The sequence below is a fragment of the Trichosurus vulpecula genome, chromosome 5 (assembly GCF_011100635.1).
Source record: "Trichosurus vulpecula isolate mTriVul1 chromosome 5, mTriVul1.pri, whole genome shotgun sequence".
In the NCBI taxonomy this organism is placed as follows: domain Eukaryota; kingdom Metazoa; phylum Chordata; class Mammalia; order Diprotodontia; family Phalangeridae; genus Trichosurus; species Trichosurus vulpecula.
The window spans coordinates 275,539,751-275,561,777 of NC_050577.1; the positions used below are offsets into that span (position 1 = coordinate 275,539,751).

At 44.8% G+C, this 22,027-nt stretch overlaps 1 protein-coding gene across 2 annotated transcripts in view; it reads right to left on the bottom strand.

Moving 5' to 3' along the window:
* ASIC1 (acid sensing ion channel subunit 1) overlaps nucleotides 1–22,027 on the bottom strand; it is a 32,377-nt gene that overhangs the window by 4,057 nt on the left and 6,293 nt on the right. Inside the window, exons 1-6 of one of the 2 annotated variants that reach the window (XM_036762005.1) lie at nucleotides 7,432–8,100; nucleotides 3,146–3,296; nucleotides 2,200–2,327; nucleotides 1,735–1,885; nucleotides 1,135–1,191; nucleotides 244–397 (exon numbers count right to left, since the gene is read on the bottom strand). In XM_036762005.1, the coding sequence (XP_036617900.1) occupies nucleotides 244–397; nucleotides 1,135–1,191; nucleotides 1,735–1,885; nucleotides 2,200–2,327; nucleotides 3,146–3,296; nucleotides 7,432–8,085 (1,295 nt within the window). In that variant the 5' untranslated portion in view covers nucleotides 8,086–8,100. Of the gene's footprint in view, nucleotides 1–243; nucleotides 398–1,134; nucleotides 1,192–1,734; nucleotides 1,886–2,199; nucleotides 2,328–3,145; nucleotides 3,297–7,431; nucleotides 8,101–22,027 lie in introns of those variants that run through there. The other variant, XM_036762004.1, reaches the window with a different exon arrangement.

The window sequence follows — 22,027 nt, forward strand, 5'->3', positions numbered from 1 at the left end:
CACTCCACATCATTTCAACTTTTCAACTTCCCAACTCTCATATGACTCCTCTGACCATTCCTGTGTGTGCTCAGCCTCCTCCTACAGCAGCAGATAGAGGGATCTGATATTTCAGCTCCATTCTTCAAAGAAGTCCCCTTCTGCGTGGTGTTGGCCCAGCCACTTTACGCACATACTCTGGTCTATCTTCACACCCTACACCCACCTCTCAGGCTCAGCTCTGGTCCCAGGCAAGACTCTCACCCAATGTACTGCTCCGACTTGTTGAACTTTTTGGCCAGATACTTGGCTGAGGCTTTGCTGGGAATCTTGACCATGGACAGCTCCTTCCCATAGCGAGTCAGGTTACAGGGCATTTCACATACACAGTAATCCTGGTCCTTCTCCACCAGGAAATCTAGGATGGGGGTCCAGGGGACAGGAGGAAGTGGAGTGAGCCAGGGCATTGAAGACCACTGACCCCATTCTAGGAACTGTGTTTTCCCCACTATCCTCCAAACAAACCAAAAGATGAATAAGCTATTTGATGGCTTTTTCTCTATGACTGGTGCAATATTTGACTTTAGCCCCTCATCATCCCCTACCCCTCATCTCTCCTCCCCTTCTCTATCACCCTAATTCTAAACCTGTCTTCCCCAGTTTGGCACCCTATCCTATTCTCCCATCCTGGTACATCCATATGCAACATTTATTAGTCTTGGATATCATCCCCTTAGGGCCCAAGCTGTCAGTTGGCTACTTTTATAAGTGCAGATTCACCTTCTAATAGGAGAGAGTAAAAAAAGGGGGAAGCGGCTCTCCCAGCTTAACACAGATGCATTTTCACAGGGTTCTTAAATTTATTTTATAGCTCTTCATGACCCTCATATTTAGGATTTCAAGCCAGAAAAAAGAGGAATGGTAGAACTTAGTAGGGAAATATTTGGAGGCAAGTGGCCCTTAGTTTTGCCTTCAAACAAGAGCAAATCTTGCTCCCCCATTTTCTTTTTAAGATATTTTTTCTTTGGGACTTCAGTGGAGGTCCAAGACTTCTCCTAAGTCATTGTTTGAGAATGAAGGATTTGAAAGAAAGGGTGACTAGGGGAGGGGAGAGCACAACCACAGTTCTTTGCAGTGGGGGGGCTGTAAGCTTACCCAAAGCAGGATCTGCACACTCCTTATATTGCTCAGGTGTGCAGTATGGGGCATCACCTACAAAGGAGAGAAATTGGGGGTGGGGAGAGGGAAGAATAAGTGAAAGGCAGACAATAGGAGACCCTTCCTACACAATCTCAAGTGGTCTATAATCTTGTTCCCTTCCACTTCTTTCCCTCCTACTAATCAGAAATGGAAGGGTGCAAAAAGATAGTGAAATGGGAATGAAGATAGATCTAGAAATGGAGAGGGAAGAACCATATGGTACCTCTGTAAGTCTGCAATGGAGATTACTGGGGAAGAAGTATAGACCATAGAGTCCAGTTAGTGGGGAAAAACACACATTAGTCAGCTATGTTTGTTAAATAAGTAAACTTTTTAATAAGAGAATGGAAAGTGTTGAGGAGTTATGTGCAGGAGCAACTGGAGAGGAGACTACAAGGAACTAGATAGAATGTAAGGGCCAGAGGAAAGCTATGGGCCTTCAGGGAATATTTGGAGAAGAAGCTATGAGGCAGTCAGTGAGGGGGGAAAAGGCTTCAGGTCCTTCTAGGTGCAGTCAGTGGGTGTGGGAAGAAGAAATTGGGGCTAGGGGCAGACCTGGCATGTGCACCATGCGGCAGTTGCAGTTCTCCACTAGATAACGTGTTTCACAGTCAATGCGACAGGCTGTGATGCTGTATGAGTCGAAGAAATCTGAGTCCATGGTAACAGCTTTACAAGTACCCCAGGGTGGAGGCAGGTAGATGAGCTGTAGGCAAAGTGGGAAAACCAGGGCTAATGGAGGGTAGAAGGGAAATCACCCCAAAGGCCCCCTAACTAATGTTGATGGGGATTCAGAAGTCAAGTATTTTTCCTCCCATTGGTAATCTCCCTAAACCTTGGCTGTTTCTTTACTAATTTTCCAAGGCGCATATGTCTAAATGCTTGGCCCCAATTCATCCCCCTTGTCTCCTTTACTTGGTTCCTTCCTCCAACCAAACTTCTATTCTTTCCAGTTTCCAGTTAATTCCTTTCCAGGTCCCAGATCCCAACCAGAAGACTGTTTTCTAATGGATGGCTTACCCGTTGTTCCTGGCAAGCCACAAAGGTCTGGAACCCAGGAGCCACACCAAAGCCTAGCTGGTCAATGAAAGGAGGCTCATCCTGGCTGTGAATCTGCACCTTGATCCCAGCCTCAAAGGAAGTTTCATCTGTAACAGTAATGTCGGGAAGAGTGCTTACAAAAGGGAGGGTTCTTCTGACATGACTTCCTGGCATAGTTTGCCCCTACCTTTCTGTACCCTGGAAATCATTATAGCTAATACTTTGAGACTGGGAGTATTGGGGCTAAAATGCTTTTAAGGGAAGAGAGGTGGAAGGAAAATGTGGCTACTTGGATGGAGTGAGGGTTTAAAACCCCACATTTCTCCTGGAGTCAAAGATCCATTAAGTCCAAAAAAATCCCTAATCAATCATCACCCTCATCTTCTTTTACTCACCTATAATTCTCATTCTCATTCTCTCTCTCTCTCTCTCTCTCTCTCTCCTCTCTCTCTCTCTCTCTCTCTCTCTCTCTCTCTTTCTTTCTCTCTCTCTCTCTCTCTTTTTCTCTCTCTCCCTCCTATCTGTCCCAAGGCCCCTGAGAGCAGATGGCAGGCAGCCTGAGAGAAGATGGAGTTATTTATAGAGCTGAGTGGCGGTTCCTGATAGAAAATGATGGTTGGTTACCTTGGAGAGGAACTGAGCCAGGATGGAGAGAGAGGAAAGAAAGAAGGGACAGATAGGCAGGCAAGCAGACACTGGGTGTCAAAGAAACAAAGATACAGAAAGATATACAAAGTGAAAAAGAAGTTCCCTACTCTGGATGCTATAGTCCCAACAAGGACAGGGAACTTAGGAGATATCCACTTGGGGCTGTGACCTGGGGAAGGCGTAATGTGCAAGGTTTGGGGGAGTAAGTGCTATGATGAAGATGGGTGGGAAGATGGTACCCTGAGTGGTGATGGTAGTGGCAGTTGAGTGCCCATACCCGTCTCTCCCCAGACTGGCAGGTACTCATCCTGTTGGATGTCCAGCATTATCTCTAGCCCGTTGCCTGTCCCACCCTTCATAGTCTTGAGCAGTGGCCGTCCATCCTGGCCCGCATTGAATGTGTAGCACTTTCCGTAGCGTGTAAAGACCTAGTGGGAGGGAGAAAGACAAAGCCTGAGCCTGAGCCTGAGACTCTTCCCTTCTAGAAATTTCTTATCCCCCAATACTAAGACAAATTACCCTGAATTTGCCCAGACTCCTGACCCCTAAAACTATTTTGTCTTCCTAGAACTAGCCCTCTTACCTAGATCCTGAATCCTCTTGCTCATACCCACAGCACAAAATATCCCCTGCCTCACAATGTGACACTGTCATTCCTCCTGGAATAGGGCTTCTCTCAAGTCCCAGTCCTTCACCCTCAGAACATGTCCCTCCCATAGACTCACAACCCTGTGTCTCTTGGCCAATACCTAAACTTTCTGCTCTTCTCCCATTATCAGCTCCTTGATCAATTGATCTCATTTTCAATCATAGCACAAACTATGTTTATCACCTAATCACTCCCCATATTGTCACACCCATTTCTGTCCCTTGGGCACGAGGGGCCCAATCAGCAGGCATACTCACCAGGTCCTATATCAATATACCAGTAACAACCTATTGATAACCAAAGCTACCAATGCCTCTGGCCCAAATCCTTGACCTCTGAGAGGTCTCCTTAGCCATCCCACGATCCATCTCTCCTAAGTAACTCCCCTTGTTTTTTATGCTTCTCTCATTACAGAAGGAGGTAGGGACAGAAACAGAATCAATATGCTGAGCTTGGGCTAGGTTTACCTGAATATCCATTTTGATAATTGGTTCCTCAGCCCTTCCAGGCTAACACAAGGGGTATTAAGTACCACTAACCAAGGAACACTTGAAAATTCATTTCCACAAAGGGCCCAGAAAACATCTCTGCTCACAGATAGAAAGGCCCTTGACCTACAGTGTTTATTCTACGGCCCCCACTAATCATGCCTTTTGATTTTCTCAGGATCCTCTCAGGAGAAAGGAAACATGGTCTGGTGGATAGAGTGCTAGAGGGAGCATCACTGGATTTGGAGTCCTAAAGGGCTGGGTTCAAACCCACCTCTGATGTTTACTAGCTATGTGACCACGGGCAAATGACAATCTCCCTATGTCCCAGTTTCCTCATTTATAAAATAGGGATAATAATACCCCTAGTGCTCACCTCACAAGGTTGTTGTGAGGATCAAATGAGATAATGTATGGAAAATATTTTATAAACTTTAAGCACCTTATAAACACCCAGAATTATTAAACCAATATTCCCACAGCACTAATTAAGGATAACAGTTTTCCACAAACTTGGGGTGTGTGGTTGTAGCCAGGAGTACTGTTACCTTTGAACAGTGTAGAGTCTCAAAGTATATTATAAAATTAGTAGAGACCAAGGTTCTTAGTGTATGTGTGTGTGTGTGTGTGTGTGTGTGTAAGATCCACCCCTTTGCCAGTCTAGCGAAGCCTATGGACTCCTCAGAATGTTTTTAAATGCATAAAAACAAAAAAATACATAAAACAAAATACACAGGATTACAGAAGAAACCAATTAATACTAAAAAAAAACTTAGCAAATTGCTTTTTTCTTTAAAGTTCGTAGACCCCAGATTAAGAACCCCATGTAAAGAGAGAACTCAGGAGACAAAGACAAACAATGAGTATGTCAGAGTCAGGGCTAAGAGGAAGAAGAGCACTATTTCTTTGCTGATTCCTAATCCCCACCCTCAGAAGAGTCTAGGGCCCCAGAATCTAGCGAGCCATAAGACACACCTGCTGACCCTCCCCACAACCAGGAAAAATACTCTTTTTCCTCATTTCATGGATAAAGTCCAGCTAGCATAACCGTAGGATCTGAGACTTAAGTTCTCCCCCTTAACCACAAATCAAAGCCCATTGACTTCCTAGCTAGACCCAGAGGGAACATGGTAGTAACCTGAAGTTTCCTTGAGTGGAGTCAGACCGTATTGCTAAGGCATTGCAGTATCCTAGAGAAAGCAACAGATTTGGAGTCGGAAGACCCAGGTTCAACTCTTAGTTCTGTCACTTACTTGTGTGACCTTGAATATATTTCCCTTCCCTAAGCCCCAGTTTCTTCATCTATAGAACTGGGGGCCGGGCAGGGAGAGGGCAAGTAAGTCAAAGACAGAAATTAAGGTCCCATCTGTTCCAAAACATTTATATGAGCACTCTTTGTGGTAGCAAGGAACTAGAAACAAAGGGCTTCTCCATCAATTGGGAAACGTCTGAAAAAAAAAAACATGGCATATGTATATAAAATAATGTTTCTGTGTTGTAAGAAATGACAACTATGTAGAAGTCAGAAAAATGTGAAGATCCGTATGGACCAAAGTAGTAAAAAATGAGCAGAACCAAGAGATTAATATACAATTTAATTCATATAGCAACTGTAATCATGGAAAGATTGCTAAAAAGAAGTTGAACTCTGAGTAATGGAAAAACCAGTGAAGTTCCCGGAGAAGAGATAATGAAACAGACCTCCTCCCTTACAGTGGACAGGTAGGGGACTACCAGGACAGAACACTGTATACAATCTCTGTATCAGACAGTCTCTGTATCATGTTTTTTGCTTAATTGTTTATCTTTGTGACAAGGGAGCATTCATTCCAGAAAGAGCGATGAGAAATAATCTGATATGAAGACAAAAGGCGTTAATAAAACATTTTTAAAATAAAAAATAAGAATCGGATGATTTCTAAGAATGTTTCCATTTTTACTATTTTATGATTCTGGTAAAAGTGTTTTATTTACTATTTTTTTATTAATTCATTTATTCAATATTTGAGTATCTAATGTGTCCAGCAAAAGATTTCAAAGAAGCAGAAGATTCAGTATCTGTCACTAGCTGGGGAAATTAGGGGGACTGAGTAGGGATGGAGGATGAGGAAGACAGGCGATCTGAGCTGATGGCACTGTGTAGGTTGGGCCTAAACTTTAGGCCATCAGGCTATGAGATACTGCTGCCACCTGGTGGTTCCAGATGAGAAGTGCCAGCTTATCCCTGGGCTTATCCTATAATCTTTCTCCCCAGATCCTCTCTTCCCTAGTCCTAATGTTTCTGTTTCTCGAGGATCTTTCATTTATTCTCATAGGCCTGGAAGCACAATGGCTACACTTCTGCCAGGTCTCCATTCTTTCTGATGTGACATAGTCTAGCCATCTATTCCTCCTGCCAAGGTTTTGAACCTAGACTTTAGAGAAACGGAACAGAAAATGTTTTGAGAAGTCAAATAATTGGTATCTTGGAGAAAGGACAGGTGGCATGCAGACGTTGGACCACGCAAACTATACAGACTCTGGAACTCTTAGGCAAGATGGAGCTGGAATTCCTCCTGAGAGTGAGACCCCAGTAACCTGAATGATTCCCAGTACCTAGTACTAACTACCCTTTCCCCAAGGATTCAGAATAGCTGCAGATGGAGAGAAGCCAGCCATGGGAAGATCATATCCCATTACTGCTCACATATACTCTTGACCTTGTGAGACACAGGAATGCACATTCACGAGTGCGCGCGCGCGCGCGCGCGCGCGCGCGCGCACACACACACACACACACACACACTCTCTCACATACACAAACACATGCTCACACACACACACACACATACACACATACAACCTGAGGTGGGGGAGTGAAAGATAGAGTTTTGGAGAAGCACGGGGGAAGAAAGGGAAGAATAAATCTCTGTACAGGCCATGAGTGTCCAGGAAGCTTTTGTCTCTGGTCTTGATGCCATGGAGGAGGGAAACAACTAATTGTCTGTCCACTTCTTCTCCCCACCTCTACCTTGTAACAGACCCTGGCAGAACGGTTCTGACTCCTCTTCTTTCCAGTCCCTCTGTCTACCAGATTCCTGGGTATTGACCAAACCTCAGAGGATCTCAACCTCAGATCCCCCCTTCTTTCTTTCTTTTAAGCCCTTCTCAGATCCCTACTTCCAAGCCCTGTTCCAAAGCCCCTGAAACAGACCTATCATTTAGAAATGGGCTGGAGGTGGGGGTAAAGCTTGCAAAGGCCTTTTTATAGGAACCAACCCCTCTCTTGGAGGAAAGGGCATTGTGGAGGGGAATATTGCTGGGCACAGACCAGATGCCACCTGGAGTAGAAGCCAATGGGATGATGCTGATGCCCCTGGAGGTAATGGGAAGGTGGGCCCCATGCTCCCTGGCTGTTGAAGATGAAGGGGGATGACCCTGACTCACCACAGAAAAGTTGTGGGGGCCACAGGGGCCCCCTCGATAGGAGCAGTAGAGCAGCATGTCCTCCAGCCGGTGGCAGGAGCGATTGTAGAAACGGTGCAAGTTGAAGGGCTCCCCAGAGAAGGCATCAGGGCCCGGTGGAGCAAGGGGCACACCGGGGTCTTCCCCATCCTCCAGCCCAAGCAGCGGGGCCAGGTAGAGCAGGTCAGGGTAGCTGAGCTGGGACAGCCGCACAGCATTGGTGTTGCAAAAGGTAACGGCTGGAAAGGCCAGCTCAGAAGTGGACACTTCATCCAACAGTGTCACATGGGGGTAGCTTCGGTAATAGGTCACCCGATCCCCAACCTGGTACAAAAAGGTGCCCAGTGCCAGGGCAAAGGCCACAGCCCATAATGCCTGGCGTGGTCCTAAGCCTCCTGACACAAAAACATGGCTGGCACCATGGAGGGTACAGCTGTTGGCAAAGGCTACCAAGTCCATAGCTAAGCCTTCCTCTTCCTCCTTTGCCTCTTTCTCTTCCTCCTCCTCCTCTTCCTCCTCTTCTGATTCAGATTCAGACCCCTCTTGCTGCTGTTGGTTGGAGCCCCAGCTGTCTCTTACAGCCCCCGGGTCCTCACCCGAGGAGAAGGACAGAGAACAGAAAATCTGGATGGGCATCTTTGGGAGGTCAAGGGAGGGAGATGGAGGGATGATATCCCTGAGACTGAAAGGATGGGAGGAGGAAAGGGGAGGAGCAAGAAGAGAAGTGGGTAAGATGCCCAGGCCTGGGCTAGAGGGTGATGCCAGCCAGCCGTGCCCCAAAGCAGTCCAGCTGTCTGTGCCTGAGCCCTTAGTGAGGAGTGAGAAGGAGAAGAGGGAGGGAACGTGGGGCGGAGCTGGGGAAGAGGCAGAGCCGTTCAGTCATCTATGCTGCTGAATAATTGATGGCCTATAAGAAGGGGGAGGTAGTGAGGAGTGGAAAAGGAAAGCCCCCACCCGCACCCCCAACCTACCAGCTTCAGCTAAGGGATGAGGAATGGGATATGAGAAGGCCACTTACAACGCCAACCCACCCACACAGACAAGGAATCCAATTGCTTAAACTAATGACCGATGCTCCTTATTTCTACCTCCCCCATGAAATACAGAGGGTAGGGTCTGGTCCAATAATCACCTATATCTTTGATCAAACCACAATAACTGACCCAGCAAATCCCCCCCTCTCCTTCCCTCCCCCAAATACCTATACCCCAGGTTCTGATTTAAATCACTCTCCAAACCCATACCAGCCATTTCTGGGATCCTCATCCTGATCTAGTCCCTCCTCTGAGCCTATGGTCTCCAGTTCCTTTTGAATCACAGCACTTAACTAACCGCTTCCTATAGCTAGGAAGCTAACCTAGCTCTCCTCCTATTTTTCTAATCCCTTCTACCTGCCTCTTACTCCTCTCCTCACCCATCCCACAACAAATCCAATTGATGCCTACCCTCCGCCTTCCCCACCCTCCCTTTCCCTCTGTGGCTTTTAGGGCAGCCCAAAGATCCATTAGCAGAAGTCTTTCAGTGACCACAGACTCATTTGTAGCTATTTCCCGGCATGGGGTTGGGGGGGTACAACCCCCTCAATCACCTAAGAAGCTTCCCGGCTGCTCTTCTACCTCCCTTTGTCTGCACCATCTTCTCCCCCTTCAACACCTCCCTCCCCCTTCCCCCACTGTCATCCTCCTACTGTCTCTCAGACATCAGTTCTAGAAATCTTATCCTAAACTATGGGGCCAAGGTCAGGCTGGGAGATCTGAGAACCAGATCAAGAGAACTCAGGGTTCCTGCTGGCTGACCTTCTACCCCATCCCTTAGCCCCTTCCTCATTGTCTTGGTCTTTATAGCCTTTCGAGCATTCATTCTCTCAGACCCCTAGACCAACATATCCAGCTCTCCCCTTCTGGGGGGCTCTTAGGTCCAATCAAACCTCATAGCCCTCTTGGCCCCCCAGTCCCTCAGAGGGGCTCTGGTTACTTCAGCCCAGTGGGGAGGAACTTGAGCTGCCAAACATTGCTGGGACAGTGATGAGGAATGGGGCGGGGGTGGAGAAAGAGAGAAAGAGAAGTAGGGTTAACTCTTGTTCTGCTGTGTCGACGTGAGAAGAGACAGATGCTAGAAGAATCCCCAGTCTGTTCTGCCTGAGGAGTTTATACCATAGCTCCAGTCCAGGCTCTTCCCTTCCCTCTGCTCCTCCCTCATTCCTTTGTGACCCTTTATTTCTTCCAGCTGCATTCAGAGTTTTGCCAGGATGTTGAAGGGAAGATGGGGAGGTTGGGATGGATAGGGACCAAACTCCTAGGGATTCTCTGTGCTGGATGGTGGCAGGGATCCAGGATGCCTGGGTTCTATCATAGACAATGTGAGCCTCTTAACTTTAGTCTCCTTGCTGAGAAGGAAGGACACAATGGAGGAGAAAACAAAAATATCAAAGCAGCAAGAAATGCAGAGATGTGGGGAGAAACACGGAAAAGCAAAAAGAGAAACAGAGAAATTGACACATGGAGACAGAACTAGAAAGATAGGCAAGGAGCTAGAGACCGAAACACGGAGAATCGAAGACAACAAAAAATACAAAGAGCTGCAGAAGTAGAAACAAAAAGAGAGACAGTGAGAAAGAAGTTCCTGGGGGGAGAAAGAGAGATCCCTTTCAGATATTCTACAAACCATCACCACTGAGGGATTTGGGTTGTTCTTCCCAAATACATACATACATACACATATATGATATTGCATAATAATTAGTGAATGGTTCAGAGATTCTCTAGTCATTTTCAGGGTGTCATGTTTTCTCAACTAGACTATAAGCTCTTTGAGGGCAGCCGTACAGTCTTTTGCCTTTTGTCTCTCCTCTGGTGCTCTGCCTACCAAAAATCCGATACCCATCTAGAGCTGGGGGCAAATGCTTATGTCCTCTGTGGTCACTAGAGGGCACTGTGCCCCACCCCAGCCACTCTTACCTAGTGGGTTTACAGAGTGGAGTTTGGGGAATTTGGCACTGGGATTTTATCATTATGAGTCAGGGCTAAATGAATATACACACGCCGGGGAGAAGGGGAAGCTGGATTCTTATACACATACACATACGCATACACACACACACACACACACCCTCATAAACATCACTAACAATAAATGATCTTAGTCTTGGGCATGCAGAGACTCCGTCTGTCTCCTTACTTTTACTCCACCCTGTACATGTCAACCTTTCCCTTCCAACAAGAGATATACAGCCTTCTTTCTGCATCCCTCCAATATCTGTGTGCAGAGACCCTCAGCGACCCCCCCCCACACACACACACAGAGAACACAAACATATAGAGTACAGAGACACTGAACCCCTCAGGCAACCTTTACCATTATCCACCTTGCTTTTTCCCTTTTCTCCCTCCTTTCTCTTGCAGCCCTCTCCATTCTGTAATGGATTCCTTCCTCCCAGACCCACCCCCATCTCCTTCTGCCAGTGGTGGCTCTGACCTTCTGTGGCCCAACAGCTCTGAACTTTTCAGGGCTTACCAGCAATTCCCTCTTCCCCCACCTTCTCAGTGATACAGGCTTCTGAGGCTGGACTATGGGGTTGGATGTATGAACAATTGATGAAGGAAGAGCTGCACACACTCACATGTATTTACATGTCCACAGACCCATGCACCGAGCACACACAAAGACGTACAAGAAGAGAGAGGCATTCACAAACATACATACTGAACTTCAATAATGTTCTTTGTCACAGACTCCTTGTAATCCCCTTTCCAAGCCTGGGAGAAGGCCACCCTATGTGATTTTCCACCCAGAGCTTGTCTTTCTAGAGCTACCTGCCTTTCAATGTCTCTGCTTCTTTCCATTTTTCTGCTTTTGAGCCATCAAATATGGGAAAGCTCTGGGTCCAGGATATATGTCCATTGATACACATTAGTCCATCTACATACACTTGCTTTCTCACAGTTACATACAAAGAGAACCTCTCCTCCTCCTCAACACGCTCTGACATACACACACAGTTATAAGATAATAGTGTAGCCCATGTTCGAAATATCTAAAGAGAAGCAATTCTTTTTAAAGGAACAACTTCTTTACAATAAAATTTCCCTTACAAAATTCCTGAAAAAGGGTCTTCCAGCCCTTACTTAATGATTTCTACTAGAGAACTCACAACCTTAATTCTTTTTTCAGATACCTACGTTATCAGATACCTTCATTAGGAAATTCTTCCTCACATTAAGCTGAAATCTTACACCTCCACAATTGCACACACAAGCATACCAAGTCATATACACACTGTCACACATTCTCTAAGTTACATGCAAATATATAAAATGTACATGGTTATGCACACAGAAGTGTACATACACATATTTCTACTACTACTACTACTACTACTACTACTACTACAACACACACACACATACACACACAGAGTTTTATGCATGGTACTGAAGAAAGATTCCTGTTTTTGGAGACAGAAAATATAACTGAAAGATTGTTTATGTGTATATTTGTGAATGGAGATATGTTATAATGGATGGACACTATAGGGACATAGATTTCATCCAAATAAACCTCAGTTCAAAGTCCAGTTCTGCCACTTACAAACCTATGTAACAACAAGCAAGTCATTTAACCTCTCTGGGCCTCAGTTTCCCCATCTGTAAAATAAGTAGGTTGGACTAGACGGCCTCTGAGGTCCCTTCTGGCTACAGATTCTATGATCCTTCTTTATGCACAGAGGTATATATACATGCACGCACATATTCCCAGTGACACACACAGACTCCCATAGAAATGTTCATATACTCTCTCCTAGTTATATACACTCTTACAAGCTTCCCTTGTCATATATGCAGAGGTTCATGCATACATAGTCCTTCCTCAGACTGGGCACATATGTATCCACACATAATCATTCACACACATCCTGATGATTATCAAGAAGCCATACAAAGCCCTGTGCCAGCCAGACTATGCTATAGATGGTAGCAACATGACCCCTAACTTGGCAAGATTGCTTCCAAATCTGATACCTTGGCAGTCAAAACATATTAAAGGCACATGGACAGGTGCATGGTCACTCATCAAGTACCACATTTATCTGGCTTCAAGGCTCCCTCTCATTCCAGAAAAGATACATCAATGGTTTGGAAAACATTTACTTTTAAAGGCCTTGATGGATCTTGAGGAAATGAGTCAGACTTCTTAACCCATTCCCTAGAGAGTAGCCTTAAACAAAGAAAAGAGAATCTGGGGAGTAGCTTGTGGGATGGTGTGACTATGATGAGCCCTATTCACACCCTGGTGGTTTTTTAAGGGGACTCTTCTTTGAGACTTTACTACTTAAAAGGCATGGCAATTTTGGGCATGTTATGGAATGACAAAGATGGAGTTTAGTTTGGTATACATCTTCAGGACTTGGTAATGACTGGCTTTCTGTTGATGACCCTCCTAGAACTTAGCTAGGCTGGTCTTCTGATGATAGTCTGCCAGGCCTGTACTCAAAGCGTTTCCCACTTGGAAGCCTTTGCTAGGCATTCTGCTCTGTGGGCATGGTTCTGAAGGACTCAGGGTCACCTCCCTGCCCATGATAAGGCACTGGAAGACTTGGTGGGAGTCTGTAATATGGAAAAAAGAGTCAAGTTGTGGGTAGAAGGGCCTAAATCTTGGGGATGGGAGAAGACTGTAAAACACGAATTTAAACACAGCATTTACATCCCATGCTACTTTACAGAGATGCACAGATGTGCATAGACAGGCACTCTGCACAAAATGATGGGTGTTCCTTGCTGGCTCCTCTCTCTTCTGCCAGTGGCTCCAGCAGCCGAGGGAGGTGCTGAACCTTGGCAGTGAATATCTCAAGAGGAATCCAACTAGTAAGTAGGTGGGATCAGAGCAAGAAATACTGGAGAACAGAGGAGGGAGATAAGTCATGAAAAGCAGAGGGGGAGAGTTTAATAGCAGAGAACAGAACCCAGGAATTCTAACACCCAGCTTCATTCTCTACTCATCCCTGAATTCAATGTGTGTAAGACCTACCTCCCCAACCTTATCAATTGCTTAGGGCAACTCCCAGAGAGTCCTGGCCCAAAGGAGGTAGAAAATCTCCAGAATCAGGACAGAAGCAACTACAATACACCAGGCATTGTTCTAATTGCTTTATAAATATTACCTTACTCGATCTATTTGGTATGTGTGTGTGTGTATATATATGTACATACATATATATATACACACACATATGTATATATACACATGTATACATAAATACCATATACATACATACAGCATATATATATATCATATGCATATATATACCATATACATATATATACCATACACACACACACGCATCTCTCTCTCTCACTCTCTCTCTCTCTCTCTCTCTCTCTCCATATATATATATATATACATATATTCTCAGCTCATGTCAGGGAGAAGAAAGGGAGGAGTACAGGGAGCACAGAGGTCCTAAGAATTCTATACCACAGAGGTTTACTGAAGAGATGAATTAAGATGGCGTAGCAGGTTTCAGGAGGAGATGGGGCAAAATTAGAGGTAACTGAAATAAAGCACCTTGCCATCACTCAATGTTTGAGGACCTCTGCAGTTCTGCTATTTCACCTTGATCTCTGTCTCTATGGCCTATCCCCATTTTCAGGATTTAGGTCCTCTCACTCATACTTGGTACTTAGCTCCCTTCTCCGGAGCCTCTCTATCCCTAGTGCTTACCCCTCTCCCAGAGTCACACACATTTGAAAATGTTTTCAGTAGAGTCATTTCAGGAGCCTTAGTAGCAATCTCTATCCACATGTAGATAATCCCTAGGAACTCCATTAGACTCTGTCCCTCTTTCCCCCATAAGCCCTTAGCCCATAGCTGTAATCTTGAACATATAAGTCACGTCCTTCAAGGATAGATAACCCTGGACCCATTTAGCACAAGAGGTCCAAGACCCAAAGCTGCTCCTCCCCCTAGCTCATTCCTGGCTCCTGCCCCCAGAGGCACTTAGTTACTTATATCAATTCCCTATTACTTTAGCCAACAGTCTGGCGATCAATTAGCTTAGAGCAGCCACTTAGCAGACTGCAGCCTGGGAAGTCGGAAACTAGAAAGAGAAGGGAAAAAAATCCTGCCCTCAGGATCTCCTTGCTTCCCACTACTGGGAATGTCTCAGACCCTGAGATAAACCCAGCTTGAGCTCTTGAAGTGAGTTGGGAAAGGGTGGGGCAAGATCCTCCTGGGAGAGAAGAGAGCAGTGGGTGTCGGGGTGTGTAGGGAAGGGGAATTAATAAAAGATGGTGGAGCTAAGGGTGGGGGTTGCCCCATAGGTCATAGTACCACATTAAACCTTGGCTAACCCTGAGCTACTTTATCCCACCTCATTCTTCACTGGCCTTGAGTGGAATGAATGAAAGTCTCTCATTTAAGGAAAAGGATACTTAGTATTTTAGCTTCCATAACGCCTGAACTATATCTTTAAGTTTAAGAATTAAACCCCCCCCCCCCGTTCCCCCGCTTAAACTTGCACATACGCCACATGTATCCATATCCTGCATGCACATAGGGTGAGCATGCCTGTAACAGAGGTTAAGGTGTTAGATTAAGAATCTTTCCTTGTTTCAAGAATGTGGGGCCAACTATCCCCCTCCCCCCCACCACGGATGGGGATAGAGGTTCAGGGGGTTTTGGGGGCTTCTTAGAGTTATTTTTGTAAGGGGGGTTTTGGAGCTTCTTAGAATTGTTTTTGTAAGGGGATTTTTGGAGCTCCTTAGAATTGTTTTTGTAAGGGGGTTTTGGGAGAGGGCCTTTAAGGGGTATATAAACTGACTGTCTGCCTTCTGAAACTTGCCTCCCCACCCCAGACCATTCTGGAGTGGGCGATGCCCAATTCTCACGGGAGACTTGCAAATAAAGCCTCTGTCTTTACCTTAAGAAACCTCTGATTTTATTTCATTTTCAGGGATTATTGTCCCACACAGCCTGAATGCTTTATCTTTTTTTTTCCTTTTACTTACCCCCTTTTCTTTCTGCCCCAGTTCTCCCTCACAATTGCTTTTCTGTCCTTCTGCTTGTCCTTTTCTGGCCCAAGGTTCCTACAAGAGTCCCTATTCCCCTCCTGCCATACCCCTGGTGAAAGGTTCTGAACCCGGCTTCAGTAGAAGAGGGATGGAGGCTGGGGGGAAGGGCAGGGCACCCGTACAAACTGGGCACTTATTTGTGATCTCCCCCCTCCCCCCATTCCTGCGTTGTTCAGCATTCTATCCACATCAGCTTCTCCCACTGCCAGGGACAAATAAGGTGCAGCTGGGCACCGAGGCCCTGGCTGCAGCTGCTCCCGCTCCCCCTGCCACACCCCCTCCCCCCAGCATCAGCATGCAGCTGCAGCTCCACAACACCCCTTCCCTCACTCCGTGCCCCTTCTCTGCCCAAGGCCCCAGCCCCTCACCCAGGGTAATGGTAGCCTGGGAGGCAGGGAGCACAAACCCTGTTGCCCTGGCAACTGATCACCCAGGCTGTAAGGAAAGAAGGTCAAGAGAGTTGGGGGACTTGGAGTTAAGCTTTTGAGTTCACCTTTGGGACAACTGGGAATGGAAAGTTGAGAATTTTATCAGTGAGATTTCTGGGCATTCACAGGGAGGAGTGTCTCACTGGACCTTTTCCTTTACCTTACTCATGACCTTGCCTGCCCCTTGGGATCTCCCAGCCCATGATTTCTCTCTAGATCTGCTGAGGCTTTTTGCATTCACCCACTCTCCCAAGATGGCTCAGCCTCTGCCAGGGATGATCACAAAGAGGGGGCACCCAAGTGTCCTGGGGCCCATGAATCATCTCTTCAAAACCAGGCAGCAGGGAATTCCATCTGGAATTCTACAGCTTCTATCCTCTGGCTGAATTACAGCAAAGGTGTCGGGAGAGCTCCAGGAAGCTGGGGTGTCCGTTCCTAGTTGGGAGCTTTGAGAGGCATAGAAGTGGATAGACATTGGGCTTGGAGTCGGGAAGACCTGAGTTTGAAATACAACCTCAGACACTTCCTTGCTATGTGACCCTGGGAAAGTCACTTTCCTGCTGCTTGCTTCAGTTTTCTCATCTGCAAAACGGGGGTAATAATACCACTTACCTCCCAGGTTGTTGTGAGGACCAAATGAGAAAATAATCATAAAGCGCTTAGGACAGTGCCTGGCACATAGTAAACACTGTACAAATGTGAGCTATTTACTATTGTTATCCCTGAGGCAGCTGGATGGTATGATGAATTAATGGAGTGCTGGACCTAGAATCAGGAAAACCTGAGTTCAAATCTGGCCTCAGACACTTATTAAGGTGTGTGACCCTGACCAAGTCACTTAACCCTGTTTGCCTCAGTTTCCTCATCTGTAAAATGAGCTGGAGAAGGAAATGGCAAGCCACTCCAGTATTTTTTCCAAGAAGTGTTGAACACAACTAAAAAATGACAACTGAAAATAATCCTGTGTGCCAGTAAGGTCAGAGGGAGCCAAGAAAACGAGGAAGAACCCTTTGTATGGGAGGGGATGCTATCATGGAGTCATCTTTGGAGGCACCTGTGGAGAATGTATGTATATATGTATGTATGTGTATATATATATATATGTATATACATATATATGTGTGTGTGTGTGTGTGTGTGTGTGTGTGTATATATATATATATATATATATAAAATGTGTGTGTGTGTGTGTGTGTGTAAGCTAGGGAATTAGAGGTTGCAACATTGGGCTAGCCTGTTTCAGAGTTCCAAGGCACAGGTTGCCAGGAAGTGAGCTTCCGGCTATGTACTTTATATTTTGCACATTTGGGACAGTCCGAAATGAATGAAGAGAGGATGCTAAGAGGCCCAAGTCTCTCAGATGGATGCAGGCTGCAACTGTAGTTCAGTCAGTCTTAGGAGTCCAGCAAACCTTAACTTTCCATGAGATCTCCAAACTAGGAAGTGGTGCTGTATGCTCCATTCCATCCCTGGAGGCCTTCTTTGGGTCTGCACCATGAATCCATTCACCCTCCTTGTGCCTCTAGAGTCAGAGCCAGCATCTTTTGCAAAGAAAGAAGCTCTGAGCTCCCCTGAACACTTATATTTTGTTATCACTGCTCAGAATTTCCCTCAGACGATATGAACTGCAGCATTCCCACTGTCGTGGACCAATTATTTCTCAGTATCACCACTGAGAAACCTCATTTGGACCAACTGAAACTCAACATCACTTCTTATATATTTTTGCATCTCATCTTTATGCTTTAATACTAGTATGAACCCATCATCCCTTCAGATCTTCTCTAAACAAATGAAAGGTCATGACCTTTTTCCTCTGGCCTTTCTGGTCTACAGCTGTCCAAGGGACCCTCTCTTTGTCCCAAATACCCAATGTCTCAATCCTGAGAACACAGTCAGGGAGAAGAGCTTCGATGATGCTTTTGCCCTTTGGATGATGGAAAGAAAACTGGACTTAGAGTCAGAAGACCTATACTTAAGCTCTCACAACACCATTTACTAGCATGCACCTTGTGCAAATCATTCACTTCCTCTGAGTCTGTCTTCTCATTTGCAATAAGGCAGGTGATGACAGTTACACAGCCTGCCTCACAGGAGTATTGTGAGAATAAAGGAAGTTACGTACGTAAAGTGCTTTATATAAGTGCTACGTTGATTTTGGTTTTGGTTCAGATCTGCAACTTCATTTGTGTCAGCGAGGGGACCTCCCTCCACAAAAGCAGATTGGCAACCCAGCTAAATCTCATAGTTTTAGGGAGTTTTCTAGGACACTGAGAAATTAAGTGACTCGCCCAGCTGGAGTGACACAGCCAGAAGCAGGATTTGAACCCAGGTGATGCCAAGGCTAACTCTCAAACCACTCTGCCTCTCAAATGCAAGTTGTTTTTAGGTTGGGGTAAAGGACGTCCAAGAAAGAGACAAGGAAGTTGAGTTTCAGACAAATTCCAAGGACATCAACAAACATGGTTAGGGAAAGAGCATACATCTTTGCTACATCTCAACAGAAAGAGCTTTGAGGAATTGGCAATGTTCCATACAACATCACTGGGGTCAGGATTAGGAGAAAGGAAGAGAGAGATATTCCCAATCTGCTAGCTACTTGCAAAAAAAAAAAAGCCATTTCCACTGTATGTCTTATTATTTACAGAAGTTCTGCAGACATGGGAGGTCTGGGGGGAAGAAGACCAGAGACAGAGAGCATTGATGGCAGGGCAGAAGAGCCAGGGAAAAGGCAGGAGAAGATCCAAGAAGGTTTCAGTCAATAAAGGCAAACCTGATTTTAGAAAAATAATTCCCCCAACTGGGAGCAGAGTCAGTGATTCCAGCATCAACATCATGGTCCAGTGAACAAGGCAGTGGGCTGGGAGTCAGATGATCCAGGATTCTAATCCTGGATTTTGCCATTAGTTGGATGTCTGACCTTGAGCAATTTGGAGTCATTTTCAAATCCTCCTCCTTGGAGACAGTTTGGTGAAATGGATAGAGCACTGGACCCAGAGTCCAAGAAGACCTGAGTTTTAATCCTGTCTCAGATGCTTATAATTCTGTAATCTTCACCTTCAGCCTCAGTTTCCTCATCTGTAAAATGTGGGTAGTAATAGCACCTACCTCTTAGGGTTGTTGTGGACATAAAGTGAGATAATATAGGAAAAGCACTTTTGCTTTAAGCACTATATAAATGTTTCTCCATCCCCACCAAATTCAATCAGTTGCCAAGTCTTGTCAGTTACCAATATCTCTTGCATCCATCCCCTTCTTGCCATTGTCATGGCCGCCATTTTAGTTCAGGCGCTCATCATCTCTCCCCCTAGACTACTGCAATAGCTTCCTAATTGATCTCCTTGCTTTCAGTCTCTCCTCTCTTCAATCCATGCTCCATAGAGTTGCCAAAACAATCTTTCCAAGACCGTGTAATTCTGAACATGCTTGGTATTTAAAGACTTCCACAACCTGTTCCTATTTTTCCAGACTAACTTCACATGGCTCCCCTTTACACACTCTATACATTCCAGCCAAAAGGACTACTTGATTTTCTGTGAACTTGACATTCTATCTTCCACCCCACGCTTTTGCAGTTTTCTGTGCCTCTCTCTTCACCATTGCCTCTTGGACTCCTAAGTCTCCTTTTGGGTTCGGCTCATGTTCTTTTTGCTATAAGCCTTTCTTTGATCCCCTTACTAGTTTCTAATAGTATGAGTTAGTACTCGTCTCTTCTCAAATTCTTATCCATGTGCAGGTCATATCCCCGGTAGAATGTAAGCTACTTGAGGATAGAGGCTGGTTTTCATTTTTGTCTTTCTATTCCCAGTGCCCATCATATTAACTTGTACCTAGCCGATGCTCAACCCAAACGCTCACTGAATGAAACTGAATTGAATGTCTTTGTGTTTCAGTTTCTGCATTTGTATCAGAGATACTACTACTTTGTAGGGTTGTCATAAGGATTCAGTTACCTGATAGATAGGGAGGTGCTTTGTATTATTAATAATAATAATAATTAATAATACCCCAAATCAAATACAGAACTGGGATTCCCAAACATTCAACTAGGGACAACTGGCCTTGAGGTGGATGTTTCTAGGTTAGCAGTTTGGTCTCATGGAAAGAATGCTGAAATGGAAGTCAGGAGAACTTAGTTCATATTCGGCCTCTGAAACTTACTTGGCTGTGTATCTTTGGGCAAATCATGTCACCTCTCCGAAGAGTAGCTCCTTATCTCTAAAGTGGGAATAGTAAACAAATTACACCTTGATTGATTCAACCTCGATTGACTATTGCCTCTGGCTAATAGGGCATAGCGCCATGAAGAAAGCACTCTGAGTATCTTAAAATGCTTCATAAATGGGAGTTGTTGTTACCTAGGGCAAGTCACTTTTCCCATCTAGGCCACAGATTACAAAGTATGTAAAGTGAAGGAGTTGAACTAGTGTCCTGTTAAGGTCTTTTCCAGCTCAGAACCTAAGATCCTAGTAAGGAACCTCTCTCCCTTTAATACTTGATTAGGCAGCTAGATGGTGCAGTGGGCTTGGAGTCAGGAAGATTTGAATACAAATCTTTCTTCGGATACTTGCTAGCTGTATGACCCTTGTCAAGTCATTTCACCCTTGTCTGCCTTAGTTTCCCCATATGTAAAATGGAGATTATGATAGCACCTATGTCCCAGAGTTGTTGTGAGGATCAGATGGGGTAGTAATTGTGAAGCACTTAGCACAGTGCCTGGCACATATAAGTGTGGATTCAGAGCTACTCCACTTTGAGAACTTCTCCATTTTGTTCCCAAAATCAATTAATTGCTGTACTTTTACTTCTCAAGTTGTACAGTCTATTTCAACTTAGGCGACTTAGTGACTAATTGAACTAAACAATTAAATTCTGTTGAATCATTTCAAACTGTTTGATGTTTGGAGACTGCACGTATCAGGGAAACCTGAGTTACAATCCGATCCCAGAAACTTACTAGTTGTGTGACCCTGAGTAAATCACTTCACCCCTGCCTCAGTTTCCTTGTCTGTAAAATGGTATAACAATAGCACCTACCTCCCAGGGTTATCGTAAGAATCAAATGACATAGTAATTGTTAAGTGATTAGCACAGTGCCTGCCACATGGTAAGTACTATATAAATGCTGGTTATTATTATTATTTACTCTATACTGGTTTTTTATTACAATTGGTATATATTAGAATAAAATGCCAAATTGATAGATGGTGATTTCTATTTGAGGATTCATAAATGCATTCAACTGAATCGATGTTATTTGACTGGGGAAAAAAAGTTTTGTGTTATATTTTTTAAATCCACAATTCTGTTTATGTTATTGTGGAGCTTCCAATCTTTCTTGCATTGTGATTTTTTGGGGGACGTCATCATATGAGACCTGCTGTTACTTTGAGAAAAATAACATCTGGAGAGTAATTCAATTGTAACATTAGAAATAGGGCGGCTAAGTGGCAGGGTGGATAGAGCAACCATGCCTGGAGTCAGGAAGACTTATCTTCCTGAGTTCAAATCTGGCCTCCGACACTGGCTTAGCTGTGTGACCCTGGGCAAGAAAGTTAATCCTATTTGCCAAAGTTTCCTCATCTGTAAAATGAGCAGGAGAAGGATATGCAAACACTCCAGTATCTTTGCCAAGAAAACCCCAAAATGGGGTCACAAAGAGTCAGACATGACTGAAACGACTAAACAGCAAAAAACATTAGAATAATTAACTTCTCTTTTAATCTAGATGCCTGTTAGATTATGAATGGAGCAGGTGAAGAATGTAGTCACAAAGTTTAAAATTCTTAAGTATTTAATGGGGTATATTTTGCTTTAAAATGGATGATAATGATGACTTCCAGTTTGGAAAAAGAGTACTACAGAATTCTTAGGATGTCCTTTTCTGTGAAGTTCTTTGAGACGTTCTTTTTGGGCAGAGTCATAAGAACTTATCAACTCTGTGAGAGAAGCTGACAAAATGAAATGGTTTGATAAGGAGCTAAGACCACCCCTAGCCAAAGTGAGAGGACTTGCAAGTTTGTTTATAGTAAAGAGTGAGCTTTATTTGAAAGATTGTTTCTTCATCACTTATGATGGCTACCT